The sequence below is a fragment of the Ceratotherium simum genome, chromosome 36, assembly GCF_057802395.1.
Source record: "Ceratotherium simum simum isolate JZ-2026a chromosome 36, ASM5780239v1, whole genome shotgun sequence".
NCBI lineage: Eukaryota > Metazoa > Chordata > Mammalia > Perissodactyla > Rhinocerotidae > Ceratotherium > Ceratotherium simum.
Window position 1 is genome coordinate 2988108 of NC_141935.1, and position 25421 is coordinate 3013528.

The window sequence follows — 25421 nt, forward strand, 5'->3', positions numbered from 1 at the left end:
CCTTGGAGAAGACAGAAGATGTGGGCCAATGCCACCATTGACCAAGTGCCTTGGCAACTCATGTGAAGCCTCCACCCCTTGGTGTCCTGATCTGTAAATAAGGCAGTTAAGCTACATGATAATAAGGTGCCTCCCCCTTCTGTGGTCATCAGGAAATGAGAGTGGTTGGGACAATACTACCAAGTCAAGCTTGGAATCAATTGTTGAATGTACTGCAGCTGTAGCTTAGTATGTCCACAGCACATTTTAATAACAATCACTGCGTAAGCCCTAAACCAGGAAGGGATACTAAAATCCACCACAAACATGTGGGTATTAATTAATTTTTTTATTATTAAGATACAGTCAATTCAATTTTGGTATCTGTGCAGTTCTAACAGGTATGCAGTCAATTCAAATACTAGAACTTCATAGTTGAAAATGTAGCACATCATAACTGAAAAGAATCTAAATAATTTTTTTAAAGATGGGTTAATTAAAATTTGATGTGTGTAGTTCTAACAGGTGTGTAATAATAAATTCAACTACTAGAACTTCATACTTGAAAACGTAGTCCACTATAACTGAAAGGAGCTGAAGTTGTTTCATAGGATTCTATATTCAGTGAGATGGATCTCAGGAAATCATTTGGCATACCACCAACTTTATGGCTGTACATTTATTTACATGCTAATTTGAAAGCTCAAACATGTTTATTAAATGGGGGCTCCAACAACATTTCCTTCAAGGATAATTTATCAAATCGCACAGCTCTGAAGGAGGATGGGTGATTTACTCCTGAAACAGCACACAGATCTGCAACTTCCTTACATTTTATTACAAACATAATTATATTTTCATTGTCGAATGCAGAGTTTGTGCTCATTTCAGGAGCAGCTGGCCTTGTCTTTTATGTACTTAGTAAAATTAATTTATTGCTCTCTTACACGTAATCTTTGTGCCATTAAATTCAAGGCAGATATTGAAGAAATCCTATAAGCTGATGTCCCCTTTGGATAAATTTCACCCATCACGAAGGTAGAAACAGTTTTAGCTAAATTGCTTTTAGTTCTAACAGCTGAAATTTTTGATGACTTGTACATTGTAAGAAGCCTGTCATTTTAATGTGATACACAATAATAGAAGATAATGAATAAGTTGCCAGTAGATCTTTTCCCTCAGGATGATGTTACAGGGGTGGTTAATTAGCTACAATATGCAAATACTAAAAGGGATTCCACTTCAAAGTACTCTATTGTTATTTTTTATATATACACACACAGATATATGTTTCATGTGTACGTATTTTTAAAATACTGGATAGAAATGAATTCTTGTCATAATTCTAAGATGCTAAATATATAGAATTGATTTGACAATACTTAATATTACTGATAATCATTATTTCCTTTTTGCTTAACAAGGTTATTTAATATATACTTACACAGATGCCTGATTAAAAGACATAATTAAAACATAATGGCTAACTTTAGGGTTAAGTAAGAAATTGGGTGTGAAACACCAAATCCTCGTTTCAGTGCAGGGTATTGGTGCCCCGGGCTGCTCTTTGCAGTGGGACTCTCTCAATTACTCTAGTTCTGAACGAACTATGAGGGGACTCAATTCTGCACATATTTCTTGAGCCAATCCGAGTGCAAGCACTGAGCTAGCCAGTGGGCTTAAGGGAAAAGTGCTATCTTATCAAACTTTTTTCTCTCTTCAAGCTCCCAGTTCCCTGGGAATCCTTTCATTTTAAAAAATTCAGTCTAGTCTTTTTCTTCTACTTTTGCTATAATAAATTCACATTATTTATCTTGAGCTGTGTCCAGTAGGAAAAAGCCAGAACACTGGGCCAAAGAGCACCGGGGGCCTTGCGTTTCATGGTTGGCCCAGCAGAGCTGCTATAAAGCATTGTCTGGGTCCCCTTTGTGTCAGGCCCTGATATTATAGACTGAGGCATATTACGATGTACTACTCTTAATGTACTCAGAATAAACATTTTCATTTGTTCTAGAAGGAATCATCATGGGGCAGCTGAGCGAATTCTATAAGCAAACCTGGAAATTTATAATGAATGATTTGGGAGTACTGTATTTCTTCCGGTTGAGGCTGGAAAAGGTAGTGGGGTTTAGGTGAGGTTTCATCCAGCAATTCCTCATCCCTGCTCCTCTAACCCTCGGAGGACTGAAGCACCAGTGCCTGCTTCAACCTGCAAAGGAGAGGTCGGGTGAACACCCTCTCTCTGGGGACAAGGCACTTCCTTCTAGAAGCTGAATCACCTGGGCAGCTTCGAATGCCCATGTGATTCCCCTGCACTTCCTCCTCCGAACCTTCCTCACACCTTATCTGAACCTGTGTCACGGGCTTACCTGTGAAAGTGCCCTGTGCAGAGCACTATGCAAAGGGCAGTCATTACGGTCATTAATCAGGTGGATGAATGCCACCTCTGATCGCTATTGAGGGCAAGACGGTGTCTAATTTTTTCCCTCATATCTTTGATTTCCCTGCACTTATCAGGTCTTCAGAAATATTTTCAAACTAAATGAATCAAGTTATTCCTCTCCTGTAGGCAAGTACTACGTTGCCTGTAAGGGAATCTCGCATGCCTTTTAAAAATAATGCCATTTAATTTTTTTCCGGTGATAACACCATCATGACTTGATACAATGCATCACAGAAACAGACTCCTATCTCTGTTTCAAAGTCCACAATCCACACAAATCCATGGTAGTAGGTCAGTATGTCTCTATGGCAGATGAATTCTTTTATTTAGAGAAGTAAGAAAAATTCTGATTTAAGATACGTTTTCTCCAAAGACTGGAAGAGAACTCAACAAAGTTGAGTTGATTTAAGGTGGTGGCACTATGAGTGATTTTTTTTTCTTTTTTCTAGCTTTTTTCTTACCACTGAAATAATTTTATAGCTTAATCATCACATTGAAATTGCTTCTGGGGCCGGCCTGGTGGCGCAAGCGGTTAAGTGCATGCGCTCCGCTGTGGCGGCCCAGGGTTCACTGGTTCGGATCCCGGGCGCGCACCGACGCACTGCTTGGCAAGCCATGCTGTGGCGGCGTCCCATATAAAGTAGAGGAAGATGGGCAGGGATGTTAGCCCAGGGCCAGTCTTCCTCAGCAAAAAAAGAGGAGGAATGGCAGATGTTAGCTCAGGGCTGATCTCCTCACCAAAAAAAAAAAAAACTGCTTCTGGATAATTTAAATTTATTTTTACAATGTATTTCCAATGCCACAGCAAAAAATAAAACAAAACCGTTTACGTATATAGGCTCAATAAAAGAGAAATGTATTTGTTTTGCTTGGAAGTTCTAAAGAGGCCGTCATGCACTGAAATTACACACGGAGACCAAATTAAGCGCCTGTGGGGAAAGTGAGCTTCGTAGCCCCCGCCAGTTCTACAGAAGAGCAGGACTGCACAGGGACCAAGAACACAGACTTGGGCACCAGGCTACCTAGATCCGAACATCCTATCACTTACTCATTGTGTTTCGACCTTGAATCAACTACTTCACCTCTGCCTCAGCTCCTGATCTGCAAAATGAGGATCATCATCATAATAGTACTTTCTTCCTAGGGTTGTTGACTCTGTAAGAGTCAGCTTCATGTCAGCTCAGTTTTGATGACTTCTAATTTTCATGTCAGCACTTTACAGAACTATTTCCTGTAGTTTTTATTTCTTTTTTTTTTCTCTTTTAGTCCCTGTCCATAGCCATGATTACTTTATCACGAACATAATATCTGTGCACAGACTTTTTGGTACCTGGCTTTTAAAATTATACTAAGCATTTGCAGGTTTCACTAATATCACTTTTAATGACCAAATGAACAAATTACGACAGCAAATCAACTGAGTGAAAAATTAAATCTGTTTTCCCAATCACTATATTCACGAGCTACAGCTCGCCACCAGTGTGCTTCTTGACCCACGGGCAGGGCTGTCTCCCCGGCTGTCCAGGATGGGCTGGATTCCATCTGCTGAAATTCTTACTGCAATTCTCTGAGGCTGATTTCATTATAATCCCCCCAGACAGGCGAGCACACTGAAGCCAGAATGGTACAGGGACTTGGAATGGGAACTCGAACACAGGTCCATCCGACTCTAAACTAGACTGCATTTGTGCACCACACACACACACACACCATTTTCATACCAGGGAGGCAGCAGGCTGCACTAGTGATGAAAATGTTACTCTTCCCACAGTCCATTTGGTATTAGACTGTAAACATAACAGAGGAAGTTCTCTTTGCTTTCTTCTACTACTTCCATATCTTTTCCTTTTTTAAATCATTTTTTTCTTCCAGAATATTGCCCTACTCTTACACTTAATATAATCCTTTCTTTCCTCTCATCATTGTCTTAACTATCTTCTCAAAATTGGTGTACACGAAATAATTTGTTAGTTGTTTTAATAAAAATCTAGGTTTCCCAACCCTAGCAATCAGGGAAGTACTTACCATTCTAAGAACACTGTATTTTTAACATTTTCACATATGTCCCTGGACTACGAGGTAGGGAGTAGCCCATGTCTACTGCAGTAAAAAATGATTTATTATTATAGAACTATTGTTGGCATCTCAGCCCATGACAGAGTTGGAAGTTATAAGAGGGTGTGGACGAGATGTGGGAACATGGTGGGGGTGAATACTTGGGGTCTTGAATCCAAGTTAACTGGTTTAATTAAGCACTTAGGTTAGAGAGATGATGGTTCTAATTTAGTACAAGCAGCTCATATGTATCATGTGCCTAACATATTCGCATTAAATAGGTGTTGGGGAGATATAAAAGTATGTCTATGACCCACCATTAAAATGTCTTTCTAGGGCCGGCCCTGTGGCTTGGTGGTTAAGTGCGCGCGCTGCAATGCTGGTGGCCCGGGTTCGGATCCCGGGTGCGCATCGAGGCACCACTTCTCCGTCCATCCTGAGGCCGAGTCCCACATACAGCAACTAGAAGGATGTGCAGCTATGACATACAACTATCTACTGGGGCTTTGGGGGGAAAAAATTAAATAAAAATAAAATCTTTAAAAAAAAAAAAAAATGTCTTTCTCATTCTGTTAGGTAGGTCATGTACTTTGGAAAGGTCTTCCTCTGTAGCATTTTTTTGCTTTCATCTTAAGAAATTACAGGAAGCTCAGAGGTGCATTCAAATGTTTTGTCTAGCCTGTTCCCCAAGAGCAAATAAAAGATTTGTTCCATAATTTCTGTAAATGAGAATGTCCAGTCATAATGAATCACTGTTAGGCTATCTACTGGGATTGGATAGAAGAGGGTAGGGAGAGGTTGACAGAAATGTGGCTCACTTTAAAAGGGGGTGGGGGGCGAGAAGAATCCAGCTGCAGAACAGGTGTAAGAACAAGCCCAGTTCTCCACAGGGAGTCTCTCAGCCAGTTGTGATGGAAAAACATGAAGTAGCAATAATTGATACTAAAGACTATAAATACCATCTCTTCCTTGACTGTTCCTGGTTTTGAAAATCAGAGAGACAAGAAATGCACTTTCTCTACTTTTTAAGTGGTAATTACCTTTACCCAGGGACAGCACTTACGGCAAAATGAAATGTGAAATGAGGAGTATTTCTACAGAGCAGGAATGGAAGTGCTTGGAGAAAGAACGGCACAAACCCATTTCATTTCTGAAACTCAGAGGGAAATGAAATGAAAGTAACTCGTGGGCTGAGTCTTATTGCTCTAATGCAGCTCTGGTTGGGCAGGGGTGGGAGGCATACCCAGTGATAAGACTCTGAAAATGGGTACATTTCCTCTCAAGACTTGGGTCACAGGATGAAAATGCTACCAAAAATTTGAAAGCACAGAAGTCAAACACATTGAGACTCTCTTTTCTCATCTAGAAAGCCTTTCTCACGAGAGGTACAGAAAGCAGGGACCAAATAGTGATGGAGATGGTCGAATTGATCCAATTTGCAAAAACTTTGAAATAGTACTTGCCTTTAATTTGATTGGGAAAATGTGATTTATTAATAATACAGCAAATGGCATAGAGACAGCCTTTCATTTTCAGATATGCACTGCTGTGGTTCCACAGCACATACACATTTATGGCTGGATGTAAAAGATCTCGGTGCCTGAGAACTGAAGTAGTGAAGCATCGCTTGACACTCAGTGATGCCTGAATAGGAATGACCCAGTGGACCAACGGAATCATGATGTTCCATACATTTATTTTCATAACACATCAGTTACTAAATGGAGGGTCAGAAAAAGGAGGGACAAGCCAAAATCCTGTAAGTTGGAATTAGGTCCATTAAGTAGACTCTCTCTTCCCCCAGATGTCCACAAGGCCAACTGTCTCTCCTCCTCCAAGTCTTTGCGCAAATGTCACCTTCTCCATAAGGCCAAACCAACCATTCCTATCCACCACTGTAACCCATGGGTCCCACTGCCACACACACCCATGGATGTGTGTTGATTCTCCTTTACACAGCCGTTCCTTTTTTTTCTTTTATTTAATAGCACTTGGACCCCTAACATATTATAGGTTTGTTTATTAGGGTTATTAATTGTCAGCTTCTCCCTGCTACAATGTTAAGTTCTATGAGTGCAGGAATCTTTTCCTGTTTTGTTCCCTAATATGTGCCCAAGCCCCAGAGTAGTGACTGGCACACTGTAGGATGTTCAGCAATATTTGTTGACTGAACAAATATCAATGCAAACAGGAGTAGGACCTGACAGTAATTTTTTATATCTTCCTTTTGAATGCTGACTGGCTCTTGAAAACTAAAACTCCTGTCCCTTTTCCTTCGCTTGCCTTTGTGCCAAATATTTAGATTATACGTGATACCTGAATCAGTCTCTTCCACCAATATGATTCCAAAATAGTAAGGATTCCACAATTGAAAGGGTTTTTGTATAATGATGTACACCTGAAATTTATATGATGTTATAAACCCATGTTATCACAAGCAAAAAAAAAAAAAGGGGGTTTTTAATAGCTGACAAACAAGTGTGATAGAGTAACGCAGAAGCTCGAGGAAAAAACCCGGGGAACTGATCATTCATTTTGATTTAGCAATTGGTGACGCTTCAGAGCACAACTTTCACTCCCAGCAGACAGCGAGCACAGAATGGCTGTGATCTGGTCTGCTTTTGCAAGTTTAACTGTAATCACCAGAGAAGAACAGAGTGCCCCAAGTCAGCTTTCCTACATTATTTGCAGCCAAGCTTTCCCTTTCAAAGCACAAGAAGAGTGCTTCTGTCCTAGTTAAATTTCTGCCATTCTGAACATGCGTAATAAAAAGACAATTTTTTTTTTAGTCTCTACACTCACTTGTTGCCCAGTAACCAGGAAGATGGATCCTTCCTTTCCATGTACCACTTGTCGGTAAATGTGGTCGAGAATTAAGAGCTCACTCCAGCAGTTCTGAAGCAGCTTCATTTGGTCATCAACCTGTAAAAGAAATAGAAAAAAATGACCCTGTTATTCAGGACTTTTTTGTATTTGCATAATTTTCTACATAAGAGAACTCACTCTAAGCAACGACGTCTCCACTGATGGTCACCAAAACACAGATGCTCAGAATTTACATCACTCCTCCTAAAAATCATTATTCTCATTTGGACAAATACTTTTTAGGCCACACATAAATACTTAAGCTAAGTATTTATAATCAATGAGCTGCTAGGAAAAGGTACTCCATTAGCTTGGTCTATCTAACATTAATAGAGCTATCACAGGCTGCTCGTGGGACGTGCAGGCGCCTCAGCCTGTCCTCAGTAGACCCATTAGAACGACCCCACAGAACCTGGGCTTGTGTATCTAACCGAGGCTGAAATAGTATACAGATACTAGCAAGCTGCCAAACCAACAGGATTCATATAAAACAAAATTAGCCTGACAGCCCAAATGACTTTTGGAGACAGGGGCAAACTGCCATTATTTGTCATAAGTGTCCAGTGACAGTCCAAACTGTGCTGGACTTTGAATAATTGCCAACCGTGTTCTTGAAGCTAACTTGCACTTGCTTTATGATTTGATCAGTTTTCTCACAAACTCTCTAAACTTCAGTTTCCTTATTGGAAAAATGAGTCAAAACAATTCCTCCCTCCCAGGACTGCTGTGAGAATTCAAATGAAAAGTGCTGTGTCATAGTGGGCATTTTATCCATATGCCATCTTGCCCTCCAGGGGACTACATTCTTCAATGACAAAGCCGTATCTATTTCATGTACAGTCCGCATATCCACGTGAAATAGATACGGTCTAAACATAGAGAGCATCCTGATCCATTTCTATGGCTATTTTTAACAGTTCACTCTTCATTGTTTAACGTGTACCAACCAAAGACCTCAGTGTACCCAACTGCCGTGACCATGTTTAGACATACACTATGTATTTACAAAAATAACACCTGACATTGGTAGGCTGTGTAACAGTTTCTAGAGTTTTTGTGTATTGTTTTAGATTTGATTCACAGAACATGCCTTTGAAGTTACCAGAACTGGTATCACTATCTTCAATTTACAGATGAGAAAATAGGGTCTCAGAGAGGTCAAGTGGTATGCCTAAGATTCTCTTTCTTTCTCTCAAGATCTAGGCTGTCTCCAAATTACATCAAGAGGTGCTAAAATTTTCTAAACCAAATTAATTTAACTCACTTTTAACAAATTCATTTCTAAGTGGCTACTCAAGGAGACTCTGGATAGTTGGAAGATTCTTAGGAAGTTTCCACTCATACATTGGTAATGATCTGAGCTTGTGGCTGAGTTTATTTCTGTGAGTCCAGAACACAGCAAACGTGGTCAAGAGAACACAGAACTTAGAGTAAAAACAAGGAGTTGAGGCAGAGTTCTACACTTCCCAGCTATGAGAGCTTGGCCAAGTCACTTAATTCTCCAAGCCTTATTGTCTCAACTGAAAATATATAAGATAGTTCTTGTCATGAGGATAAAATGAGATAGTGGATGGGAAATCCCCTTTGTCGAATGCAAAACAATACATAAATGAAGGAACAACAACAAACAGAAGGCTCCCAATTGGAAGACCCTTTTGTTTAGAAGCAAAAAAAGCATTGTAGAGATCAAAGCTACAATCAGACTCTGTGATCAGGAAAAGCTATCCCCAAGCATCTCCATCAGAAACATTTTGAACCAGTATGTCTGTCTGACCACAAGAATTTCATTCATTAAGCAAACAGATATTTTTAAGAGCCAATTCTCTGTTGAGTATAAGCGCCAGGACTGGGACATAAAGGTGAACCGGGTAAACGTAGTCCCCACCTTGTGAAAATTACTCTCACGGGGGAGAATGCCCTCCAAACACTGGTCAGCGGTCTAGCGACAGTAGGAGGTCACGCTCTTCTTAAGCGGAAATCTCCAGAGTGTTGTGTGGTGTTACAGTCAGGCTATGGGCAGCAGCTGACGGAGACCCACCTAAATGTTCTTCACAAACAGTTGACACAAGGAGCTGTGGCCAAAGGTTCTAGCAACGTACATGTCGTAGCGCTCAGAGCAGATTCCAGAACTGTCTCTCTCAGATGCCTGGGGTGATTTCAGAACGAAGCGCACTTTGCTCTGCGGGGTTTTTGATGTTCTCATTCCAGCGAACACACTATCAGTGTCTTATTTCAAAGTTTTTAGTCTGTGATGAGAATTTGGTTCCACTGTACATTTTTTCTGTGATGTGACGCTTTAGTTATTTATCTAACATTCTTTTCGGGAAAGCCTAAAATACCATACTTTGAGATTGTCTCCCCAGAAACAATTACCATACACGTTAATGTTCCAAATAATTTCAAGATGGATGTGGGAATATTGACTCTTCAAGGTGCATTTATGGACTTCTGGAGGGGATTCCAGCTTAAGAACCTACTTATACAGCAAGAAAATTTATTACTCCCATTTTGCAGGTGGAAAAATCAAAGGGCTGAGAGATCGTCTGCTGGCCACATAGAAAAGGAGGAAGGGTGAATGAAAATTAAAAGAAGCCTATTTTCTGGAGAAATCTCATTAAGGAGTTCTTCCTCTTCATTTGCATTTGATGGTCCCCTATCCTTCATACATAACATGACAGAAATACTATGGGAGCAGAGCTTGCCAGCATCAAGCATGTTCAAATTGTGAGATAAGAATCTGACTTTTCCTGCCTTCTTTTCTTTGGGGATGTTGAGGATACACTTGCAAATAAGGTTATCTTATTGTCTCATGTTCAGTAAAAGAGTGGGGTATATCATTTTCAGACCTTATTCCTGACTCTGTGTGTGTGTGTGTGTGTGTGTGTGTGTGTGTGTCTGTGTGTGTGTGTATGGGGGGAGGAGAGGGAGGGAGGGGGAGGGAGAGGGAGGGAGGGGGAGGGAGAGGGAGGGAGAGGGAGAGGGAGGGAGGGGGAGGGAGGGAGGGAGAGGGAGGGAGAGAGAGCGCCAACGATAATCTTTACCCAGCAATGAACACACCAGCAACTTGCATCTGACCATTCCCACACTTGCTGGCAGGTCTGGCCCCACAGCTGGCCCTCAGTAAAGACTTCTTGACTGATTGCAATTTTAACACTCCTCCTGAGCAATTGATTCCTTGTTTTAACACTCTCTGAGGAGGTTTTCCATGCCAGCATTCCATTTCATTATTTTCCATAATTGATTATGTAATATTTTATGTTATCTTGAAGTTGGCAAGCATGCAGCTTCACAGTGCTTTGGGTGAGAGTTTTTATGTAGCTCTATGAATGAAAGGAAAGGGTGAATTTGATGACTGACTTGTTCCTTATCTCTAGATAAGAAATGTTGGCAATTTTGAAGATAATTTTTCTTTAGAAAACAAGAGTTATGGGTGACATGGGGTTGGGCGAGAAGAGGAGAAAAATAATCTACTAGTTTTGAGTAAATTCTCCAGGTATTAATGCTGTCAACAAACAATTTAGAGAGACATTTGGGGAGCCCAGAAGGGGGGCCAATGGAACATAATTTCCATTAGCTATCCAAACCTCTCACTAGTAGTTAGCAATATCACTTCATGGAATCCTGAGTTGTCAGCTATAGTAAAAGGAAGGACTTATCTCAGAAACCTAGTAACTCATCAGAGAAACTATTTATACTAATATTCTAGATGAGCACGTAAAGGAACACAAGCATCATATTGTTATGAAGTACAAATTCCCACAACCCAGAATGTTAATCATTAGAAACGCGTGCTTTCTCGAAAGAACAGTGAATTTGGCAAACAATTAGAAGAAGAAAAATGTGTAGATCTTTCTCAGGCCCACATTTAACTTGTCAAAATCTGTCTGTTGCCCCCTCCTCTTTCCCTTTTAACAGCCCAGCAATGGAACTGAGACTTCAGCTTTCCCTCTTGCCAGGGCATTTTAAAATTGACATGGTGAAGCCTTGTGGTTAAGCTTTAAGCAAGGTATTTTTAGGAGAACATTCCACTGACATGGGTGGTTTCAAGTGGATGTAAATCCATTTCTTATTCCTGATCATTAAGTCTGATGTGCCAGGCCTTGTGTTAGAAACTTGCGAGAAAACAGAGATGACTAAGAGATAATCCCTGCCTTCCAGAAACTCACTCTCCAAGGAGAGGAGACAGAAGTGTAAATCCATTATTAGGATCCCACGTGCACAAGGAGCTGGGAGCACCTTCTCCTGCTTCATTTCTTGGAGAGACTCCCGGGGGTCATGGAAGCTTCTGAGAAGGGTGCGTTTAGGCAGAACTGAATGCTGTAGAATCACTTAATAAACTCTTTTTATTCTCAGTAGCTCCTGTTAGAACAACTCTTGGAACAAAGCATTTAAAAAATGATATGAAGAGTCTTTGGAATCCTTGGAAATAAAGTCCAGCTATTATTACTATTATTTTCTTTCTGGCCAAAAGAAAAAAAAATCTCTGGAGGTGGACCTCCATTTCTTTGTACTTCCTTTTGTGACAATGATGACATTTATAAAGGTATACTCAGAAGCAGGGAGGGGAAGATCAAAAGAAAAACAGCTCAAAATCAGCTTACCAAATCTCACTACGAACCTGCTCTGGGCAAGGCAGACTCACCTATGGCTTTTTAATCCTTGCCTGTTTTTATAAAGAACACTGATGATTATCTGCAACGTCTATAATAAACTGCTACAAAGTCCAAGAAAAAATGATTTCACATTAACAATGATTAAACAAGCATTCAAAACAATACTGTACAAGAGGAATAACAGCCAGTAAAACTCCCCTGTCAATTGTTGCAACACCCAGTAGATTTACGACCAGGAGTTCTTCCCTGCTCCGAGATAACTGATGGCATTCCACTGTCCTTTCCATTGGGCTGTTTCACAACACCAAGACCTATCTGTCAACGCTCAGCCAGGAAACTGAGCTATTCTGGCCTCTTTCTATGTTTCTCCAGTGGAGCAAGAAAGAATTTTTTTTCTCCCCCAGGGATCTAAACTCTCTTTCAGGTGAGGGAAGCGGGAGGCAGAGGGGCTTAAATGCCTGATATCTGCCCCTTGAGTCCATCCCCACCAACCTTCCGATCTACACTCATTCCACCTCCCATCTAGCTCGTGACCAACACTCCACAGAATCCAGGACCGAGATAAGTTTACATGTTTCTCCCTCTTGTTCTAATTCATCATGTACACAGTCACTAGAATTATCTCTTTCAGTCATGCTATTAATTTGGACACAAACCTCTCCCAAATTCCCTAGGTTTCTACCAAACCAGACCTCCCTAAGCAGTGTATGCTGGGAACAGGCACTGACCAGTGTGCCTCCTGATCCTGCAGCCTAGGGTGGCCTGGGGCGGCCGGAATCTGAGGAAGGGAAGGGAGGGATGTGGCTGTCATACAGTTGATACCCTTAATCTCCGGGGAAAGCGGGCCACCTCACTTCTGCCCCACCTTCCCACGACTGGGTGTAAGTGAAAGAGTGGAGCAGAGGTTGAAAAGTGAGCAAGAGAGCTGTCAGCAGAAGGAGGAGACAGAAGGGAAAACAGACCGGCCCTCTACTTCTTGAACACCTCAAGCCACAGTCAGTAGAGGCGGCCAGAGACCCTGGACTTCAGGATCCCCTAAGGGAACCACTCAGTTCCCCGGGGCCAGTAGCAGGCACCCACAACCATGACGGGTAATCAGGAACAGGTTCCACGAGTCCTGCTTAAGAAGTCAGGGACAGTGTGATTTGTGTTAGAGGCCTTCCATCAAAAATAATTAAATTTCTTTCAAAGTCTAACGCTTCCAAAGGTAAGTTTCATTTATCCAGAACATTCATATGCCTGGTATACCTTATTTCCCAGGCATGCTGAATTAAATATTACTTTACATAAAGAGTGCTAATGCTAGATACTCAATGTCAATTTTTTTTCATTTATATAAATGTGAGATGATTACATCAGTGAGAGACATCTTTGAGGTTTGGAGGTAAGATTGCATAGAGTATGGGAATGTTAAACATCCTTATTGAGACATATATCTTCACCAGACTACGTAATATAATCTAGCTAATTTCTTTCAAATAGTATTGTAGCTACGTTCTCAGAATTTGTCAAACCAAAGGACAAATTTTGCCCAGCTTTTACGCCTCTTATCCACATTCCAAAAAGCTTCCTGTTGAAATATCAATTAATTATACGCTGACAGTACGTTCACCACATTTGGGGGGTCAAATAGGAATTTGCACCCAGTAGTCCTGGTAGTCTCTTCTGTCTAGGTTTCTGTGTACAGCCACATATAATTCATGCAACCTGATCAAGGTGGGCACTAACAGGCAGTGAGATTATTTTCCTTGTGACTCATGGAATCAATCACATTCCATGGCTTCAAAGTCAAAGCACGTACATATGTAGAGATGGGAAGAGAAGGCGGTCTGCCACTCATGGAAGGTTAGCTATGTCCGTCCTTCCCCTAAGAGTTGCTTTGACATGACAGCATGACAGCAGTGACTATTCCACAAGGTTGCAGTCTTTTGCAAAGCAAAGAAGATAGGAATTAGCACATCGATGAACTTCATGGCCAACCCAGCCCCAGGTTTTTGTGAGACTGGTATAAAAAGGATGGTTTGTAGAAGAGGCATGGTTAACCTAGGAGTCATTTATTTCGTCAGATTATGGACATAGGCCAATCAACAATAAATCAAACTACATATATTGGTGCTGGGTGCCATTGAGACTTGAATGACTATAAGACCTAGTTCTTATCTTCAAGGAACTTACAAATCAATTGAACTAACAAGATATACCCATACAAAATAATTAGGGTACAAGGTAGCATAGAAAGTGTTAAACTCTGTGGAACCAATAATTAGAAAATGAATATGTATGTATATGTGTGTGAGTGTGTGTGTGTGTGTGTGTGTATATACAAAGATGAATAAAAGTCAAATAATGAAATAAATGAGAAAATGGAGATGAAATGAAAATAAAGGTAGGAAAATAAGTTGAAGCCAAGAACAGGATCAGTCCCCAAAATAAGCTCCAGTAGGGTGGTTGCAGTTGTCAGAAGTGGGCCTCAATTTGGTGCCTTGTAGCTGCAGCACCATTATTAACGTGATTTTTAGTACACATGAGATAAAATTAAGCAGTCACTTGCAAAACAGCTTCTCCTAGTACTGGACTCCTGAGAGGAATTTCCCTGTAAGTTTCAAAGGAGGATTCTAGAGGCTGCAGTAAACCAGGCTCTGACAACATCCTCACAGTAGACACAATACTTAGCTTCACATGGAGTGTTCCTTTTAAAGCTGATGGCTATGTTAAGAGGGGCCAAGATAATTTGGTCCTAGAATACACTTTGTGATGGTCTGTTTTCCAAAGACAAATTGAGACAATCTAGAAATGAAGAGAATATATTTTAGGTCCCTTCATTAACAGCATATTTCATGACCATTAAACACTGTAAGGGACATATATGGGCTTGTGGCTTAGAAACCTGGGCTGCTATCTGGCCCTCTCACCGTGTAACTTTGGGCCAAGAATTCAAACTCCTTCAACCTCAGCTGCAATCATAGTCTCTGTTTCTGTTAAAGGAGGTCAATGTCAATGTGCCCAGCTCGAAGACGGGCACATGGCAGACACCCCATTGGTGGTAGTTAAAACTACACCTAAATAACTGAAAGAACGCAAAATATAAGAGGTGCTAAATGAAGTACAAAGGAAAATAGTTCAGGTGATGGAAAAGGCTGACGAACAAGAAAAGAAATATTTTAAGGTAGATCAATGTGAAATATCTTCCAGTGCTTTCTCTTGCTGTGTGTCATTTCATTCATGACCACTACCTGTTTCCTCTTCTCTAGTTTAGAAACCTCCTGTGTATAATTAAAGCAATGTTCCTCACGTGTCTGACCAGGCAGATATGATGCAAGCAATGAGGACAAACCCCTTTAAGCATGACATATTTTCTTTTGGCTTGGTTGAATGTCCAGAAGGCATTTGTGAATATGATTGTCATTTTTCGGAATAGGGTAATGGGATTCTGTTTGTAATCTTCATTTTCCAGACACTGCCTTAAAGGCGGCAACGCCAGAGCTGCAGAATTCCAGGTATGCAGCGGGCGCCTCATCTGGGCATCAGTGATTAAGGCATAAATTAAGGAAGGTTTTGGCTGTCTTACACCTTGAGAAATGGACACACAATTGAAGATCTTGGGATACCAGGGTGGAGAAGAAAGGGAGAAGCTAGGAATATTCTACTGAGTGAGCTCAGTGACTCCCTTAAGGTCTTAATGCAACTTCTTCCTTTGTAGACTGCATTTCGAAGCCAGAAAAAAAAGTTTTTTGAGGCCAAAATATCCTTGGGTCCTTTTCGGCTGGCTGCTTCAATCAGGCAGTTGGCCAAAGAAAGGAGGAAAGAACCCCAGTGGCCTAAATATCACTCACCAAAAATACAACTGAAATTAGGGCAGAGGTAAAGGAGAGGTCCCTAAGGACCATTCAGGGATGGGAACTGGCCGGATACAAAGGGACACACGGAGGACCTACTTCCTTCACACAATTCACATTCTCCCTTAAGGTCAGAGTGTTACGTGCGCGGTCAGTCTACCCCTTCAGAGATCCCAGAAATGGATTCATAGAAAGTAGTGTCAATCGAGGACAGAGCTCCAGGGGGCCAAAGTTCAGCCCCCAAGTGCAGGATGGTTACTTCTAGGTAAACCGAACAATTTTTGCTTTGTGAAAAATCTCTCGATAGTGTATATTGGGAAATATTCATTCCAGTGCTCTAAAGACAGCGTGATAACCACTCTAATAGCTCCCATCTAATTTCCTGTCTTGGGCACTGTGAATGGCAGTCCCTCTCACTGCCTGACTTGAGGGCACCCCCAAACTGTTATATTCTGAATCAACCCTGATCCTGGGCTGACAGTAGGTGCCTAATTAATATTTCCTTGATCGGTGCTGAAAGGACCTAGTAACCACCTTTAGTTCAATGACTCCACTTTACAGAGGAGGAAACTCAAGCCAGGTGAGCTGCGATTTATACCAGGTCACTCAGGTGCCAGAAGCAGGGTGGAGCCCAGGTGTTCTGAATCCTAGCCCAGTGCTCTGTCACTATGCCTTTTTCATACAGGAATAAAGCACAATTTTCTTGTTCTTTCTCTAGAAGTTTATGTTTTTAATATCATGTTGTCTCAATTTCTTTCCTGCAAGGAAATACGTTAATGGTAATTTAATTTCTCTATTTGAAATGTGAAGAAGTTTGTGATTTGAGAAATAAACTCCTTTGGAAATACAAAAGCATAGATACCAAGTGATAGAACCTTGGAGTTACCTGGACATAAAATCTAGATAGATGCTCTTTCCTATTTTGGGGGAAAGACTCTGAAGGTGACTTTGATGATGGATGAACTAAGACCCAGCATTTATTTAATCCCAAGGGGGTCCGTTTTGTGCCCCAACTGAGGTAAGAATGAGATTCTTCTGGGAAAACTAGAATCATGATGGAGAACGAATCTAGAGAAAAAAGATGACACCCTTTCCATATTTTTGAAAATCCACAAATTATTGTATATGATATGATATGATTGACTAGATTTTTCTCTCAAGATATTTAGGCAAATAATAATTTGATCCTGGGGCCTTTTTCCTAGTATCCCACACACAACTTTACCAAGATGTGTCCCTTTGGTTACAACAGAACGAGTGGCACTCGGCCAGCAGCCTGTGGGAATCCCCTTTCCACAGCTGTGCACACTGGAGCAGCATTCAGGATCACTTTCCCTCAGACCTTCAGTCCTGCATCTCTGCACAGTGATACACCTGGCTTCTTGGTGCTAGTGTGTCATCACTGAAAGGGCAAGGGAGCCCCTTCCTGGCTCAGTTCCAGAAGACCCACAGGTGAACTAAGTCCTGGATGCCTGTGCCCCTTCCTACAACTGCCTGCAGCTTGGCAGGGTATAGACCTGCCCAACCCACTAAAAAGCCCAAACCTAAAAATGAGGGTGGGACATGATTATCATGGAAACACTATTCGCTTATATTGTTCGGTACAGGTTTTGACCAATTTTTTAGTTCCCCAATTTGGCCAGTTAGGAGAGGGAAATATCCCACACAAGATGTCAGGTCATGATTTTGGAATCAAAACCACATGAGCTAGATTTGTAGCAATACCGTGCCCGGCTCTACTGCACCTGTGTGTGAGGAGGGTGCGCCGCACAAGGTATTTCCTGTGACTTCTACTTTCCTATTCTTTCTATTTCAGAGTCAGGGAGGAAAACATGTGGGCTATGATGTTGCAGTGCCCACCCCCTGCCGCCACTCAACACACACATCACCTGCACACTCTCTTTCTAAGACAGAGGCATTGCCCTATTGAGTCTGTCTCCACGAGGCCACGACTCTGTGTGGCAGCCCCAAGCCAATCCCTTTATGTCCTCCACATTCCAAGGGAGTATTTCCCTTATTCACTCTTAGTAAACTATACGACTGTGGGGTTTATAGCTGAATATAATGACGAAAGATATTAAATCAAGATCTGCGAGGAGTTATGCAGAGCACAGCTATCCTGTACACAGAATACAAGTCCCTGCAGAGATGGCTGAGAACTGAAATGCAAGGTATTGAATTCCATTTTCCTAATTACTCCCATCATAAAGTGGGAGAAACACCCTTTGGATTGAAGGCATGCTTCTCTAATGGAGGCGGGCAAGGGCGCAGGGTAACGCATCCTCAAAAAAGAGAGAGCCAGCCCTGATGGTCTAGCGCTTAAAGTTCGGCCCGCTCCACTTCAGCAGCCCAGGTTCAGTTCCTGGTCGTGGAACCACACCACCCATCTGTTAGTTGCCATGCTGTGGTGGCGGCTCACATAGCGAACTAGAAGGACTTAACAGCTAGGATATACAACCATGTACTGGGGCTTTGGGGAGAAAAAAAAAGGAAAAGAAGAGGATTGGCAACAGATGTTAGCTCAGAGTGAATCCTCTGCAAAAAAAAAAAAAAAAAGAAAGAATTGTATTCATCTCCGTTGCCTCTGGGTGTCACATAATAGAAGTAATACTTAATTTAAGTAATTAATTTTCTTTGTGTTTTATTCTAAGTATGGATCACACAGAAAATAGGCAAAATATTTATATGAAAAAATTAACATGTTCCACATGTAGTTCCGCTGTTCTTTGAGGGAAAGTATTCTTCAGAGAAAGAGGAAGTGCTGTGTGGTGTGGTTCTGTGTTTCCAGGGGCATCCTCAGGGCTTTCCCACACATATTTGCTCACATATACTACATTCTTGACTGTTCAGTGACATGCTGTGTCTACAGAGTGAGCTCCTTGGCTGGTTTGTTGGAGTGGGCTGGTGGATTCATGTCCAACAAGAAAGTAATTCAGCCAACTCATCAAATCGATTAACTTTTTAATTGAACTGACCAATGGTTTCCAGATTATGTAGATAGATACAGGCCTGCAGATGGGTTATTAGAACACATCACTCATACAACAGTTCTGTTTGTGCACAGCTGCTCACACAAGTAGTGCCCTATTGTATTCGAGTGTTAAGAAAGCAGCATTATGGTGTGGGTGGGGTCCCGCTAATTGGAATAACAAAGATGCAGCAACACGAGCATATGTTTTTTAAATTAGTCTGTCACATGTCCTCATCTTAATGATGTTGGCCATTACACACAGGTTAGAAAGCAAAAGATTTCCAGGTCCAACATGGAGTACCTTTCTTATTATTTCTTTATGACCAATTAGGACTTTTTCCTGCCAAAAAATATTTTTAAAATCTTTCTTGACTTTGATTCAGAAGTGAGACGACATCAAATAATAATCACAATGCACTCACAGGATAGAGTGCCTAAAGTAGCCCACCAATGCGGGACTGAGCCAGCACTCATGGTTGGTAGAACTTGCACAGCACTGCCCTATTCTAGCTCCCCGAGGCCACTCAACTTTGAACTGCCTGCTCATCTCCCACTAGAGGCTCAAACACAGTGGATCAGATCGAGGCGCCCAGACGTCTCATTGCTATTTCAATTGCTCAAAAGGAGCTCCGACAGAGCCTGGCCGAGGGGTAGACTGTGTCCCCTTCCTGAACGTGACCACCTGCCTTTACAAAGGTGGGGGGCGTAAGAGCTACAGCCTAAGACGTGGAATCTCACAAAGATCTAAAGAGGCTATTTTTCACATGAAAAATAGTTATATTTTGACATTCAAAGTGGTGTTTCGTAGACTTAAATTTTAGAAATGCCTGTCCAAAGAATGTGATAAAATTCCATTTTGCAAAAATTTGGCCTAAGTGTATTTGCCTTAGACTCAAGCTTCACTCTTTCTCAAGGCAAAATCTGGTTTGAAAACTAGGAAAATGAAGCCTAGGAGAAGTCTGAGAGTGCAAAGCCAACTGCTCGCTGCCACGCACGGCGCTGTGCTTGGGCTGGAAAGGATTCAAGGATGAAAAGTACACTTCTCACCAAGCTTGTAACCAAGTGCAATGAAAATAAGGAGAGTTGGGGGCTGTGGAGGCTGCTGTTTTCCCAACATCCACAGTTTCTCTTGGAAACCACGTCCAGGAGATAGAAGGGCTCTGCGTCTGCTTGTGTCTGGTTTCAATCTGGAATCTCTATGTTTTTATAGAAAATGGGAAATATAGGCTTGTTGGCTTGTTTCTACCTTATTTCTAGAATTCACATGGCCCATTCCTTCAAGGAAGTACACAAAGGTCACATAAATGTTTTACGAGCTGGATCCACCGAGCCACCACTTCCTTGGTGTTTCTGCAGTTAAACGATCACGTACAGGCAGGGAGGGCAGTGAGTTTAGACAAAAAGGAACACAGGGTGACTCCTGGGTCTTAAAGATCACATTGGGCGGGTGTCTTTCAATTAAGAAATGAACTTGGGTAATGTCAATGCTACCAAAAGCCATCCACCTGTATTCCAACAAACTGAATCCCTATTTCGAGCACACGATTTATAAACACTACAGAAGAAAAACCACACTCCCCATCGTAGAAAAGCAACTTATTTGTTTTAAAACCTTTTTTTTCTGAGCAACAGACAAACAAGTAGAAGATTGTAACACTAGGAACCAAAAGGACCTCCTAAAAGATGATGTGAGGACATCTACCTTGCCATGGGTGGCGCCCCTGCTGGAATCCTCGGGCTCAGAGAGCTATCCATTTCCATTCACAGGCGGGCTCATCAGTTCAAGGAGGGAAGCGCCAATGAGCTATCAGATCAATATGATGAAGGATGGAGATTGATCTCATCCCAGAGTGAGTGCATTAACGAGCTCCTCTGTATGACCTTTGCCCCATGGTACAAATCAGACTCCACCACAAACCACATTCTTGAACGGGGATCTTCAGTTTTTGTTTGCTTTTAATAAAGCACGCTGTAGGCAGACCTCAAAAATGACTATCAAAAAATACAGCGCATCTTTTGTACAGACTAGGAGGTCTTACAGAATTAGTGTATTACATTTGAAATTATGGACAAGACGGCAATAAATGCATGCTTTTAAAACAAAGCATATTCTTTTAAAAAGCACGTTTCTTTTTTATACTAAAGGTGCTGGATATGTTTCTAAGCAGGAAGCCCTACTAATAGTTTCACTTCCTTCTCTCCTAAGAGTTCAGGGAGATACAGCTGTGCCCAAGATCCACGCTTCTCAAACTTGACCGCAACCTATGATTCACCTGGGAATCTTGTTAAAATGCAGGCTCTGATTCAGCAGGTCTGGGACTGGGATTCCGCATGTCTAATCAGCTGACCAGAGAGGCCAATGATAATTGAATATACCATCCTTTGAATGAAAGCACTAGAAAAGTCCAGTAAATAGATATTCCGCCTCCACACGTCCATGTGTGTGCACACACATAGTCTCACACTTACACCCCAACCATTTGGGCACAGGAATATGGTACAAGAACAATACAGTACGATGGCAAAAGAGTAAGAGTTTGGGATTGGACAGGCCTGATGCAAACCCAGGCTCCACCACTGGCCAATAGATGAGTGTGACCTTGGACAAATGACTTAACTCCTTGAGCCTTATTTTATTCCAGCTTCAGTCAAATTCTAATTAATATTGACACCCCACCCCCTTGTTGTGAGGGTCATTTGAGCTAATGCGTGCATAGAACTTGGGACAAGGCTTGGGCTCAATAACAGCTATTGTTAGAGTTCATCACTGTTCTATAAAAGTCAGAGCTAGTCCCAAATCCTTAGCTCAATCAACTCTCACAAAGCAGAGAGTTAACGCAAAATGGAAAATCCAAGCAACAACGCCAGGCTTTTGTTTAGACGTGGTCTCCCCACTAATTTTCTCACCTATCTTTGCGGCTGACCAGACAGAAACTGTAGCTGTTAGAAAGGCCCAGAATAGCAACTCAGAGCGGTCAAGGTCCAGGTTGCAGCAGTGTAAGAGTGAGTGTGTCGGGGAGGGGACTTATAGGGCTGACTTATAGGGAAAGCCCGTGCCTGTCTGTCAGTGGCCTACACACACACACATCTGTGCTGCCCACGGCTGCCCTGGCCTTGCTGATTCCATCATCCCTGCCCAGGAGAGTCAGAGAAGGGTTTCTGTTCCCCTGGGTGTCTCTCTTAACACTCCACTTACTTGCTGATATGAAAATTCCAATTTGGGAATTGCATTCACTTGGCATCAAGCTTTAATTTCCTGCAAAAGAGTAAATACCCACAAAATTGATAATATTTAAATCAGTGGTTTTCCCAGTGTGGTCAGAGGGTCCGGGAGGTTAAAACTATTTTCTCAATTATACTAAGATGTCATTTGCCCTTTTGACCCTCTACCTCTCACGACTACACGAGGCTACAGGATGTAATGACATCACTCTCGTGGCAAAGGGAATGTGTCCTTGTGAATTCCTGTGTTTTAACCATTTCTCAGTTTTAACTCCTAATACATTCACATTGACATTTAAACTCATATAAACTAAAGGATTGAGGACTTTGGAGTCCTCAATCATTTTTAAGAATGCATGGGGCCGGCCCCGTGGCTTAGCGGTAAGTGCGCGTGCTCCGCTACTGGCGGCCTGGCTTCGGATCCCGGGTGCACACCCATGCACCGCTTGTCTAGCCATGCTGAAGTGGTGTCCCACATATGGCAACTAGAAGGATGTGCAACTATGACATACAACTATCTACCAGGGCTTTGGGGAGAAAAAGGGAAAAAAAAAAGGAGGAGGATTGGCAATAGATGTTAGCTCAGGGCCGGTCTTCCTCAGCCAAAAAGAGGAGGATTGGCATGGATGTTAGCTAAGGGCTGATCTTCCTCACAAAAAAAAAAGAATGCAAAGGGTCCTGAGATCAAAAAGTTTGAGAACCACTGCTCTAAATCAATATCAATCATTTGCATTTTAACATAAATGGATTTCTGAAAAGTTAAGAATTTTGTGGAGTAACTACTGGATTCAAAACTTGGGGGTAGGGTTTGCAAGAGGAAACAGTGACAAGTTAGGGGCTAGGACGAGTTAGGGAAACAGATGCGTAAGTAACACTGGGGGCTATATGATCACCGTTGTCCCAGATTTTGTCAGATGGTCCCAATTTCAAATAGTTCCATGACTACATTCAGACTTGTCAAACCAATGGCTTTGAGCTTGGTGGTGGTGGAAAAAATATATATATTAGCTAAAACAGAACAAGCAAAATACTATAGTGATTCAGGACAGAGGAATTCTCCTTTGTTTCTTTTGTCCCCAGTTTTAACCCAGGTCAGGGTTACGAAGAGAAAAGGGGCTCACATTCCTGAGACTGTCCTCTCCTCGGAGGGCCTCTATCACTGCACTCACCACACTGTAATGTAATTATCTGAGTTTTTTTTTTAATTTCTAAAAAAGTTTCCGGAACTCATTCTCTCCCCACCCTCATACCTTTCCATTAATAAGAGACATAATTATTTGGCATAAATAAGCCTTGTTTCACATTCTAATAAAAGGAAGACAGAAAGTCACTTACAACAGTGAATGAATCATATTTGGCTCTTATAGTTCTTTTCCTTCCCTGCACCCTGACCCCCACCAGCATTTCAGGATCCTCACCATGGAGCAGGCTGATAATCTGCTAACTCCTCTCTCCTTCCTCAATCCTTCAGGGTGACCAGGGACTAAGCAGCCTTCCATCAGATCCAAGAGAAATGGGAGAGAGTTACACAGACAAAGAAATTGTCTTATAAAATCCTATTTAACTATATAAAGCAGATATCAAAGGCCCATGACTAAACATACTTGGTTTGAACAATAAATTGCGTTGGTCTTTAGCAGATGTTTCTTTATAGCAGAATTTCTGAAATGTAATTCTTGCTTTGGGAATGTTGCAACACAACTTCAGGAACAGCATCTAGCATCTTGCCCCCCCAAATTAGCTTTTGTACTTCTCTTTTTACACGTGGGTATCTTCCTCTTTGTGCGTAGAGACCATTTCTAGTTCATCTCTGAGTATCCAGGTTCTAGCACAGTGGACTCTGCAAATATTATTTTATTTAATTTTACAATACCCCGTAAGTGGTACACTGTCCCTATTTCATAAACAAGGACACTAAAGTCGAGCTGTTACTTTCCTAAGAGCACATGGCCAGCAAGTGCAGAGCTGGGATCTGAGGCCAAGTTTGTTTGGCTCCAAAGCCTGTCTAATTTCCACATCAGGAGGCCTCTGTTGTGAAGAGAGGGAAGTAACTATTTATCCAGCGCCTTGCACCACACTGAAGTATTTATCGCATGAATCAAATACATTACCAGAGACTTGCAAGCATCGATTAAGGAAAGATGAAATTGACATATCCTGAATATATACTACCAGGAACTTGATTTGTGTTGCCCTTAATCCCCCATAAAACCCCTGAAAGAAGTAACACTGTGTTTTACAGGCGAGGAGACTGAGCCTTAAATAAGCTAAGTAAATACCCTATGACTGGGAAAGGGAACATGTCTGTCTCCTACCCTCCTCCCATCCCCAAGAGGCAGGAGTGTTACTCGCGATCAGCAGCAATTCACACTGGAGCCTCCTTGAGGCAGAGCCTGGATACTTCTGCCTGCCCATCATCTTCAAGTCATTTGACCTGGTACAAAGCTGCTCACAATGTGGGCCTATGACAGAATTCTTAATATATTAGATTTTAGCAGAGTTCAACCACAACATTATTTTGTGGCTAGAAAACCTGATCCTCTTTTGGTAAGTATATTTGTTTTCCTGTTACATTCTGTATTTATGGGTATAGCACACTTTGATACTGCATTTTGTTATGTCAAAAATGTTTATTGTTCCTGGATCATCAAATCAATGAATTAGAGAAGTTACTACAAAAGGATTAATGTGTTTTTAATGAAACTGCATGATGTAACTCATTATTCTCCACGAATAATGGCAAATCTATGAAGTTTACACAAATAAGAGCTTTGTGAGTTTATCTGAAAGTCTACAAATGGGTATCATTTAGCTGTAATATGGAAAAATATTCCTAGAGAGTCCATCAAGCTTTAAAATCATTATTTAGTCATATGATTTCCACCCTCCTCTGTGATTAGTTCACCTACATAAAGTTACTACCTAAAAATTTATGAAAATTTATTCTCCTTAATTATTATTTTCTTTTTTCCTTGACTCTGAGCTTCAGAAAGGAATACTATTTTTTTTGCTGAGGAAGATTCGCCCTGAGCTAACATCTTGCCACTCTTCCTCTATATTGTTTGTGGGTCACTGCCACAGCATGGCTGATGAGTGGTGTAGGCCTGTGCCTGGGATCTGAACCCGTGAACCCAGGCTGATGAAGCGGAGCGCGCCAAACTTAACCACTATGCCACCGGGCCTACCCCAGATACTAAATATTAAAACAATCCTTGTCTGAGGAACTTCGTTCTGTTTTTTGCTACAAAATGTGATTAGTTCAAAGAGTGAAACCTTTTGTGATGGTTGATATCTCTCAGGAATAAATTGGATCTCCAGTGCTTTGGGGATGCTTTCAGTCTCAAAATTTGATGATCAGAAAAGTATTTTTTGTTTGTTTATTTAATGTATCCTTGTTCTGATTTTAATTAAATTCTAAACTTTGCTTTAAAAAAATA

At 41.5% G+C, this 25421-nt stretch overlaps 1 protein-coding gene across 8 annotated transcripts in view; it reads right to left on the reverse strand.

The window, feature by feature from the left end:
* The window catches only part of NR5A2 (nuclear receptor subfamily 5 group A member 2), a 124345-nt gene that overhangs the window by 51179 nt on the left and 47745 nt on the right, over nucleotides 1-25421 (reverse strand). For all 8 annotated transcript variants that reach the window (XM_087424325.1, XM_087424330.1, XM_087424329.1 and 5 more), the window contains exon 5: nucleotides 7280-7399. In XM_087424325.1, the coding sequence (XP_087280451.1) occupies nucleotides 7280-7399 (120 nt within the window). The remainder of the gene's footprint in view (nucleotides 1-7279; nucleotides 7400-25421) is intronic.